Source organism: Dipodomys merriami, unplaced genomic scaffold, assembly GCF_024711535.1.
Source record: "Dipodomys merriami isolate MVZ:Mamm:240054 unplaced genomic scaffold, mDipMer1.0.p SCAF_9, whole genome shotgun sequence".
In the NCBI taxonomy this organism is placed as follows: Eukaryota; Metazoa; Chordata; class Mammalia; order Rodentia; family Heteromyidae; genus Dipodomys; species Dipodomys merriami.
The window spans coordinates 14,891,615-14,903,270 of NW_027206512.1; the positions used below are offsets into that span (position 1 = coordinate 14,891,615).

The following is an 11,656-nucleotide window of genomic DNA, read 5'->3' on the forward strand; positions in this document are numbered from 1 at the left end:
TTTTTGGTCAGTCCTAGGGCTTGAACTCTGGGCTTAGGTGCTGTCCCTTAGCTCTTCAGCTCCAGGCGAGCACTCTACCCCTTGAGCCACAGCGCCACTTCTGGTTTTCTGGTGGTTTATTGGAGATAAGAGTCTCATGGACTTTCCTGCCCGGGCTGGCTTTGAACTGTGATCCACAGATCTCAGCCTCCTGAGTAGCTAAGATTATAGGCATGAGCCACCGGCACCCAGCTTAGCTACATACTCTTAAAGGGCAGAGAGATTACTTAATCCCTAGGTACATTTTACAATGTACACAGGGATATTTATAACTATATTGTCTAGTCACAGGATTATAAAAAGGAGTCTATGTGACAAAGAAATGTACATGAGAATATACTCAACTGCAAGACACCATCAAGTGTCAATATCACAGCCTAAATTCTGAATAATTTTCAAAATAACTAGAAATATTTGAAGTTAGGAAGAAAAGTTTCTTGAATGAAAACTTTTGGTTCCCCATTCAAAAGCCCATTCTTAACATTAACATCAGCAAGCATGCCAGGCACCAGTGGCTCATGCCTGTAATCCGAGCTACTCAGGAGGCTGAGATGTGAGGACTGCAGTTCAAAGCCAGCCCTGGTAGGAAAGTCCTTGAGACTCTTATCTCCAATAAACCACCAGAAAACCAGAAGTGGCACTGTGGCTCACGTGGTAGAGCGCTTGCCTTAAGCTGAAGAGCTCAAAGACAGCACCTAGGCCCAGAGTTCAAGCCCCATGACCAAAACAAAAAAAAAAAAAAATCAGCAAACACACAGCACTCACTTTATGCTAGGTGCTATTCTAAGTACTTCATTATGTTTTTAACATTTAATGTCCCAACAATTCTACATGATAAATATCAAATGCCTATTTTGGGAGATGAGAAAAGGAGGCACAATGGGCTTATTAAATAACATCACAAAATAGCATATCAGGATCATTCTCTTTAAATTATGCTATTTTGCTGTTCATCAGTTACTACATCAAAACCTTACAAAAATCCTAGGATTCATTTATAAAGAACAATAATCCTGAAGACAATTTATTGAAAAATAACCAAGTGATGCAGTTTAAATTCTAGAATCAATCTCAACAAACATTTCACACTGATAATTTGATGTAAAACGAGGCTTAGGAAAATTTGCATGTACTGGCTCAGGCTTAGAGTACAAACATAGAATTTCATTCTACTTACTTGCTTCCACAAAAGCTTTCAAAGCTTCTAGTTGTTCTGCTCCAGATAACTGAATGGCTTTTTCTAGGATCTGACGATACCTAAAATAATACAAATAAAATCATTTACAGAGAGTACAATTCCTAATGTAAATTCTGAATTTTATTTACTCATTCCTAATGCTAATTTTGATGTATACTTATGAACTTTCCTTTGCCCTGATTTCTCTCATACTGCTCTAGTAGTCTGTGGTTTTCTTTATGGGAGATCATTTTTTTTTTAAGTTTCTAGTTCACCACATGGACTATAATCCTAAGAAACATGCTATTTAATAGTTTTTAGTATGGTATGTTCAACTTAACTTTTTACGTCCATCATAAGTAAATCTGTATCTCTACATATCTAAATCTCAGGTGCTACTTCTTAAAAGTTTTAGTTTGAAATTTGAACTAAAGAGTCTATTTTCTTTCATGTGTCTTAAGAGATAAATTACATTTCCCTTCAACTGAGATGCACAAGATTTAAGATGCACAAGAATGTTATTTGAGGTGATCCAAAAGCCTTTTCTCCTTGCAGGCTAAATGATTCTAGGGTCATCCACAATAAGATGCTGTTCATTAGGCTACAGAGACAGAGCTTGTCTCATGCGTACATAATAAACTCACCAAGCCAAACACACTGATAGAGCACTCTTGATGTTATTTGACAGCAACTATTTATTCTTTATTTGTACTCAGTTCTAATCACTATTCTACCTAATAGCCATAGCTGCAGAAGATTCAAACTAGTATTCTGAAAAGGATGAGCAACAATTACCAAGCCACAGCAAATTCCTTCCTAAAACACAAGCTACTACAAGACAGAGGTTTATTGTCTGTTTTGTCTCTGTGATATATACAATACCTCAAACAGCAGTCAGCCCATCATAAGCATGAAAATATTCAACAATATTGGTTAACACAGGTAACAACTTATTTCTTACATTGAGTCAATACATGAGAGTTAAAACATTTTATGCTTCATCTCTTCTGGTTTTAAGCACGCTTTTTAAAAACATCAATGAGTCCCTATTCCCAGCCATACCACTCCTAGGCATCTATCCTGAACAACAGGAATCAATATACAAGGATACGTGTACCTCCATCCTTATTGCAGCACTGTTCACAATAGCCAAGAATATGGAAACAACCAAGATGCCCCACCACAGATGAATGGATCCAAAAATTGTGTTATCCATACACAATGGAATATTATGCAGCCATTAGAAAGGACAAAATAATGGCATTCGCAGGGAAATGGATGGAACTAGAAGAAATCATATTGAGTGAGGTAAGCCAAGAACAAAGAGATAAAGGGCACATGGTCTCCCTGATAAGTGGATGTTAAATCCAAAATGTAAGGTGATACAACAAAGTAAACGACTCCAGACACAAAGGATCTCCACTCATCTGGTCAAATCATTACTAAATGACCCTATGCTGCTGACCCCATATATGGTATATATATATGCACATCAGAGGGAAACTAGAAGAGGACAGAGAAACAGAAAGAAATAGGAAAATATACAACAACAGGACCCATCAGCTGCAATGGACATTGATCAAAAGGAACTAAGCAACCCCATGGCAGTGATGGGAGGGAGGGAATGAGCAGGAAAGTGGGAACAGCTGACACTAAGCAAAAGGGAAGAAATGTACATATCACCGGTTGTGGAAGAAATAACTGTATTGTCAAAGCTCATAGAACTCATAAACTTTATAGACCACGATAAAGACAATTTGCCTTGTGAAGGTTAAAATGTGATTGTGACTTTAACTATCACTATCCCACAATACTGTGAAATTTATGTAATCACTTAATCACAATAAAAAATTGCAAAAAAAAAAAAACATCAATGAGATGCACTTGATAATGCTAATAGCACTGATATTACAGAAAGGCATTTGGATTTAACCAAGAAAAAAATTATACAAAATAAAATTCTGAGCTCATTCAGAATTATGTATTTTGTAGGGCATATACCCCAAGCTACCACCATTCAACAGTTATTCTCAATTCATCCAAAATTCTCACCATCTTCATTATATATGTTTGCAAAGTAACAATGAAGCAAGTATGCTGACAGAAAAGATAGCAAATTCCAAAAGACACAAATGATTCTCAGAAAGCAAGTTAATATTAAACTTTTAAACTATTAATATTGACAAATGTGACAGTCTTAAAAGGGATAAAACTGGAAAGTTTTCTCTCATCTTTTTTTTTTTTCAGTCGTGGGGCTTGAACTCTGGGCCTGGGCGCTGTCCCTCAGCTCTTCAGCTCAAGGTGAGCGCTCTACTACTTGAGCTACAGCACCACTTCCGGTTTTCTGGTGGTTTATTGGAGATAGGAGACTCACGGTCTCTCCTGCCCGGGCTGGCTTTGAACCGCAATCCTCAGATCTCAGCCTCCTGAATAGCTAGGATTACAGGCGTGAGCCACCAGCGCCTGGCTTCTCTCATCTTTTTTTTAATTTTTTGGTCAGGGTCTGGGGCACTGTCCTTGAGCTTTTTTTTTGGGGGGGGGGTGGGGTCCGGTCGTGGGGCCTGAACTCTGGGCCTGGGCGCTGTCCCTCAGCTCTTCAGCTCAAGGCTAGCACTCTACCACTTGAGCCACAGCGCCACTTCCGGCTTTTTCTTTTTGCTTATGTGGTGCTGAGGAATAGAACCCAGGGCCTCGAGCATGCAAGGCAAGCGCTCTACCACTGAGCCATCTTCCCAGCCCCTCCTTGAGCTTTTTCACTCAATGCAAGCACTCTTAACACTTTGAGGCATAGCGCCACATCCAGTTTCCTGGGGGTTGATTGGAAGGAAGAGTGTCACAGACTTTCTTGTCTAGGCTGGCATTGAACCATGATTCCCAGATCTCAGCCTCCTGAGTAACTAGGATTACAGGTGTGAGCCACCGGAGCCTGGCTCTCATCTTTCCTTTTTCTTTTCTAGGGTTAAATCAGAAAATTCCTTTAGGTGAAATATTGCATACTCTCTCTTCTGCCTGAAGACATCTACTGATGGTCCAAGACACCTGAAAGATTGAGTGGCACTTGTGGTGAGGAAAGGAGCAGAGCTGTTTTGGGGCTCTCTGGGGAAGAGCTAGCTGGAAGCACTGAAAGAAAAGTAGAATTTCTGGAAGACTACTAGAGCTGGATCAGTAGGAGTTCCTTACCTGCCAAAGCAGGAAACAAGCACTTTGAAAGGTTACACATTCTGTCCAAGGATATCTAAACAATCAAATAAGCATTGAAACCTTTGTCCTAGCCTGAGCATCCTTAGGTGCCTGGTAGAAGGAAATAAAAATTCTCTTTGAATCATAGAATCTTAGGTCTCCAATTACTTCTAGAAATAATTTCTTTTTTAATCATTTGCGCACTAAAGGTTAACAGGTACATGACAACATGAGGCAGAATCAACAAAAGCAACAGACAATAGCAACAACCAGGCCTTCAGATGCTACTATTATCAAAAACACTATATGTGAAAATTATGCTTGTTGTGTTCACACAAGCCTTTATGTTTCATCAAGAGCTTCTTTGGGAAAAAGAACCATCAGAAATAAATGAAAGAACCAAATAAATATAACCAAACTTACAAACTCAACTGAGTACTTGACAGCAGATTAGACAAAGTTAATGAGAGAATAAACTAGAAAGCCAGTATGGGAAAACCTCTCTGGAGTAAAGCACTGAAGTGAAAAAATATTACAAGACAGAACAAAAGACATAACGGAGATTTAGTTGGAACCTAGAGAAGAACGAACGAGACAGAGGCAGTATTTTAAAATATGTAGCTGAACATTTCTCAGGATCATTGAAAGAATAAAAATCCTTTGACCTGGGCTGGGAAGATGGCTCAGTGGTAGAGTGCTTGCCTTGCATGCATGAGGCCCAGGGTTTGATTTCTCAGCACCACATAAGCAGAAAAAGCCAGAAGTAGCACTGTGGTTCAAGTGCTAGGGTGCTAGCCTTGAGCTGAATAGCACCCAGGCCCAGAGTTAATGCCACATGACCAGCAAAAAAAAAAAAAAAAAAATCCTTTGACCCAAGAAACTCAATGAAGCCTACCTAACTGGGTTAACTTGGTAGAATAATTACAAAAAGAGGCCAAAGTTTTTTGTCTCTTTTGAGATGTGACTTTCTGGCTCTTCACATAAAGAGTATATTTCTCTTACTCTTTAGCTCAAAGTTTGTTTGACAAATAGAATACAACAGAAGTAAAGTACCAATTCTGAGCCTAGACCTCCAAGAGGCATAGAATATGTCTTTTCTTTGGGATCTTGTTGTGGGGGGGGGAAAATCCTGGCACTTAATGACTGAACCATATAGCCCAACCACCTAGCCAGCCAACCTACTAAAGCAAAACTGTCCATCTGGCTTGCAGCTGACTACAGATACATATGGAAGTCCATGAGGAAACATGACCATTAGAGGCAGAGAATAATCCATTTGAGTTCAATCCAAACTGCCAACCTCCAGATTTGTGCACTAAATAAATGACTACTGTTTCAAGCTGCTAGGTTTTGGAGTAGTTTACTTCACAGCAGAAAGCTAACTGACAGATAACCCATCTATACACATCAGAATAAAGCTGCCAAAAATTAAAAACAAGTGCTATTGAAAGAGTTCTGTGTGTGTGTGTGTGTGTGTGTGTCTGTCTGTCTGTCTGTCTGTCTATGCCAGTACTACAGCTTGAATTCTCAAAATCTTTGACTCAAGGCTGCCAGTCTACCACTTGAGCCATAGCACCACTTTCTCAAGTAATTTCTTGATCATTAAAGATTCTAAATATTTCAATTTAGAGGCAATGAGAAAGATTGGGAAAAGGAACTTTGCAAGCAATATGTAGTTCAGTTTAGTGAAAATAAGGTGAGGCTAAAAGGTAATTATGTTTACAGTTTGGGGCCTTGAGACAGGCATATATGGTGTCAGCAAATATCTTAGTATTACAGTTTTTTCATATGCAATGTAAATAGTATCTACTTGTTAAGTACCCTAAAATATAAGTAATGTGCTTGGCTCACAGGAAACTCTAAGTGTTATCAACATTTACTCTACAAATGTAGATACGAGTATTAACAGAGATGAGTATGAACCAGAGATACTGGGTTATAAAGGAAGTTTGAAGTTGTACAGTCTTTTTTTCCAGGGCTAAGGACCGAACCCAGGGCCTTGCGCTTGCCAGGCGGGCACCCTTCTGCTGAGCTAAACCCCCAGCCCCAAAGTTGTACAGTCTGATCTTCCATTATAGATGGGTGTGTAGTCTCCATTTGTGACAGTTCTGTTTCACTGTATTACTAGAAAATTAAAATCTAAACTCTACCTCTGTTGAATGGTGTATTCTATTTTTTGTTTGTTTTTTTGTTTGGTTTTTTTTTTTTTTGAAAAGCAGCTTTTTTATTTCTTGTTCTAGTACTGAGGCTTGAATTCTGGTCCTGGAAGCTGTTCCTTAAATTTGTGTACATGTGTGTGTGTGTACGCATGCCAATCCTGAGGCTTGAATTCAGGACCTGGGCACTGTCCCTGAGCTTTTGTGGGCAAAACTAATGCTTTACCACTTGAGCCACAGCTCCATTTTTGGCTTTTTGATGGTTAATTGGAGATAAGTCTCTCAGATTTGCCTGGACTGGCTTTGAACTGTGATCCTCAAGATTTCCACTTCGAGTAGCTAGAATTACAGGTGCCCAGCTAAAAACAGCTCTCTTAACAAGCAAAGACATCTCAGAAGTTTATCATTACTAACAGCTTCTTGTAAAATGAAATGTTTATATTGTGAAGGCTTATAGTACTCCTCATACCACAGAACTGGGAAGATGTGGGAAAAGGTCATATTTCCCTATGATTAACTAAACAAACATCTATAATTCATTGTTTTACATCTTCCCTCAAAGAAATTCTTAAGGGGGAAAAAAATTCACATTCTAGTCAAGGTCATAAACAAACAGGCAAAATAATCAAGTATATGTGCAGGTAAATTTAGAATACCATTGGGCATAGGAAGGGCAATTAACCAGGTCCTATGTATGAATGGGCATGAATGAGGGTGTGAAATAGCTTCCTGGAGGAAGTAAAATCTTAACTGATCTTGAAAAACAAAAAAGGTTTTAGCTAAGTAAGACAGGCTATCACAACAGTTAATCACAACAACCTTTCTCAAGGTTCTCATTCTCTTCATAAGCCTTACATAAAATAATAAACCTAATGCATGTTATAGGCAAAAAAACAGCCCACCAAATTTGCAAAAAAAATGTATTTTACACAATTTTTTTCCTTTTGGGGGGGTGGAATATTACAGTATACCTTGAAGTTAGGGTCCCGTGCTCTGGCCCAGCTTTTTTGCTCACAGCAGGTGCTCTACTACTTAAGACACATCTCCAGCCCAGCTTTTGCTGGTCAATTAGAGATGGGGTCTTTCAGACTTTAAACCTCAATTATCATATCTCAACCTTCTGGGTAGCTAGATTACAGTTGTAAGCCCCTGGCAACAAGCTTAATGGACAATTTCTTACCAATTTTATACATCAGTATTAATTCAGCTATTGGAAAGCACTTCCAATTCAGATTTTGGGGGGGGGGATTATTTTAGTTTTTTGCTTGTTTGTTCTGATTTGGTTTTTTGTGTTGGTACCAAGGATAAAACTCAGGGCCTAACTCTCTCAACAGGTTTTTTCCCTCAAAGGTTGTGCTCTATCACCTGAGCCACAGCTCCTCTTCTGGCTTTAGGAGATAAAGAGTCTCATAGACTTTTCTGCTTCTGCTGGCTTCAAACTGTGATCCCAAGTTAGAGCCTCCTGCCCAATTCATTTCTTTTTGTATGTGTGTGCTGGTCCTGGAGTTTGAACTCGGAGCCTGGGCACTGTCCCTAAGCTTCTTTAAGCTCAAAGCTAGAGCTCCAGCCACAGCTCCACTCCTAGCTTTTTTGGTAGTTTAGTGGAGATAAGAGTCTCACAGCTGGGCGCCAGTGGCTCACACCTGTAATCCTAGCTACTCAGGAGGCTGAGACCTGAGGATCGTGGTTCAAAGCCAGCCCGGGCAGAAAGTCCGTGAGACTCTTTTTTTTTTGGGGGGGGGAGGGGGGTCCGGTCATGGGGCCTGAACTCTGGGCCTGGGCACTGTCCCTCAGCTCTTCAGCTCAAGGCTAGCGCTCTACCACTTAAGCCACAGCGCCACTTCCGGATTTTTTTCTTTTTGTTTACGTGGCGCTGAGGAATCGAACCCAGGGCCTCATGCATGCAAGGCAAGCGCTCTACCACTGAGCCACCTTCCCAGCCCTCCGTGAAACTCTCATCTCCAATGAAGCACTAGAAAACCAGAAGTGGCGGTGTGGCTTAAGCGGTAGAGCGAAAGGACAGCTCCCAAGGCCAGAGTTCAAGCCCCACCACCGACCAAAAAAAAAAAAAAAGGCTCACAGACTTTCCTGCCTGGGCTGGCTTTTGACAATCCTCAGATCTCAGTCTCCTAAGTAGCTTGGATTAGAGGCATAAACCACAGGCCCCTAGCCCCAATTCAGTTTTAACAAGACTAATAATGTAATCTGATGGGTTCAAAATGAGCTTTTTAAGCCAGGCACAGGTGGCTTATGCCTGTAATCATAGCTACTCAGGAGGCTGAGAAGTGAGGATTGTGGTTCAAAGCCAGCCCAGAGAGGAAATTCTGTGAGATTCTTATCCCCAATTAACCACCACAAAACTGAAGTAGCACTGTGGCTCAAATGGTAGAGTGCTTGCCTTGAGGTGAAGAGCACAGAGACAGCACCCAGGAGCCCCACAACCAACAAAAGAAAGGGCTTTTTTAGAGTAGTCCCGTCTGGGTTCAAATGTAAGACAAATACATTTGTAAGACAACTCATTTTCATACAGATACAAATAGAAATACCTGAAGGCAAAACTGAGACTTGAAAGAAAGCCATCTTTGCGGGAGTTACTAGCTAACATTGCACTGGCTATCAGTTACCAAGCAAACCATTTTATTTAATTGTAACAAAAACCCATGGGGCAAACTGTTACAGTAATGGCATCCAATGAACACACCTTCCTCTGTGTGCCTTTACAATGTCACTTTGCCACTAAAGAGAGAGTAGGAAACAGAGACAACAACTAGGAGATTGAGCCAACAGCCAGATATGAACAGAGCCCCAGTTCCCAGGTGAGCTGCCATGACTGAATCCAGACAAGATCAGCAAAACAGCCCAGTCAACTTATAAAATCCTAATAGTAGTAGTTTTAAACCATTAGGTATTTTGTTTAGCAAACAATTACAGAAAAATACAGTGATCCCTCACCTGTAGAGACCTCCGAGACAAGTGAAAACCCCCAAAGTATCAATAAGCGAACCGCGATATGGCAAGGGACAAATACCTAACACTACTACTTCGCAGGTTTTCATCTATGATGGGTCTCTAGAACATAACTTCCATGATAGGGGAGGCATCAGTATTTGCATTTTTGGTTTTTTTTTTTCTTTTAACCCTCGATACTGTGAAGCGGCAATAAGTGAACCGCAGTATAGCAGGGGATGACTGTTTGTACATACCATTGTCCATTTCTAATTCAGAGTTGAAAAGTAAATAGCAGCTGAAGTTTCAGAATGCTGCAAAGGCTTGAAAAGTTGTATCTCTTCTGATAACTAATGCCCTTAATTTTCTTCAACGTAATAAAAATATATGGGGAAATACATAAGCTTTTTTTTTTTTGGGGGGGGGTGTCCGGTCGTGGGGCCTGAACCCTAGGCCTGGGCGCTGTCCCTCAGCTCTTCAGCTCAAGGCTAGCACTCTACCACTTGAGCCACAGCGCCACTTCCGGCTTTTTGCTGTTTGCTTATGTGGTGCTGAGGAATCAAACCCAGGGCATCATGCATGCAAGGCAAGAGCTCTACCACTGAGCCACCTTCCCAGCCCCTACATAAGCTATTTTTATTTACACCCGAATCTATAAAAAATACATGCAGAAAGGACTGAGCTATGAAGACAAATTCAACTTACTGCCAACCTATGGAATAAGTATTTACTGACTAATAGTAATAACAATTTTATGGCATTTTCTACATGCCAAGAATGGTACTGATGCAAGTGTGGTAAGTACACACACACTGATTTTTGTCCTCAGACAATTATAAGAAAGTCCTATTGTTATCTCCATTTTGCTGAGCAGAAAAACACTGAAAAAAGACAATACATACTGATAATTTAGATACAATAAAAATAGACATTTATCACCAGAGAAAAGGGAGCACAACCTATATACAGCACATTCACGATTTAAATGTTCAGGTTAGAGCAAGTGTGTCCCCTCAATTTGTTCAAAGTGATCTTAAATGTTAGGATGTAAATATCAGGATTAACTTGAGAGACACACTTTAAACAGGTCATTTAAGCATGTCATTACAAAAGAGCAATGCTGCGAAATCTACAAAGAGAAAATGGACAATATCTCTCCATCCACCTGCCTAAGGTTAAAACAGCTCAACAACGGCTTGGTGGACAGGTTTGTGTCCTAATTTTAACTTGGGAGTCTACCTAAGCGTTCTACACAGACTTCAACAAAATTCCTAAGCAGTTCTGATTCCTGCAAACATCACTGTTCTAGACATTCTGATCCATGATATGAAGACATTCTGCCCATACATCCTACTTTAGAGTTGGTGCTGGAGTGAGAATGTCCAAAACACAAGGACCCCACAGATGAAGATGTACGAACAGTTCTGGACAACCTGACAGGAGTCATACCTCCTCAGCCCCTGTTAACCCTGAGAAGCCATCAGCTCTTGATGCACCCTCTGCACTAAGGTTTCATAATATCCATCTCCCTCCATCCAAGGCGGAGGAGTCCGGGATAAAGAGGGATCAGATTCGATGTGAGAGACTGACCAGCGATGAGAAGAGACACTGGGGAGGGCGGCGAAGGCCCCAAGGAGCAAACGTCTCTCTTGGCCACGCTTCCAGCAGCCAAAGGAACCAGGAAGGATGTTCTCAAGGACTAGACACGCTGACATCTTCCCAGGCCTTCCGGGGCCCCGCACTCGGCCCCCTCTCATTTTCCGCGGCTCCCCATTAGGCACGGCTGTCGATTTCAGGCCCGCCCCCTCGGGTCGCCGGGCCCGTTCCCAGCCTCCCGGCCGAAACCTCGGTCACCGCAAGGAGAACACAGCTGCCGCCTCTCGGCCCACCTCGCTACCTCGTGTGCTCCCGGGAAACATACTCACTTGCCCGCCAGATCTTTATGAGAGCCGCTGGAATTCATGAGCTGGGCCAAATCCTGCCGCACGGCTGCCGCCATCTTTCTTCCAGCTCAGCCACGGCTGCGGGGGCCTCTGGCAGCCCCAAAGAAAACGAGTGGCGTGTGGTCCTCCGGAGCGCAGCCAGAGGGAACCCGAGATACCAGAGAGTACCGTCTTTGTGGGCCAGAGCGCCGGGGGAGGAAGCTGGAGCGAGCTCC

The 11,656-nt window shown here is 41.6% G+C and overlaps 1 protein-coding gene across 2 annotated transcripts in view; it reads right to left on the minus strand.

The window, feature by feature from the left end:
* Positions 1-11,656, minus strand: part of Cops4 (COP9 signalosome subunit 4) — a 38,274-nt gene extending 26,618 nt beyond the window's left edge. Inside the window, exons 1-2 of one of the 2 annotated variants that reach the window (XM_070012247.1) lie at positions 11,424-11,656; positions 1,217-1,296 (exon numbers count right to left, since the gene is read on the minus strand). In XM_070012247.1, the coding sequence (XP_069868348.1) occupies positions 1,217-1,296; positions 11,424-11,497 (154 nt within the window). In that variant the 5' untranslated portion in view covers positions 11,498-11,656. The remainder of the gene's footprint in view (positions 1-1,216; positions 1,297-11,423) is intronic. The other variant, XM_070012246.1, reaches the window with a different exon arrangement.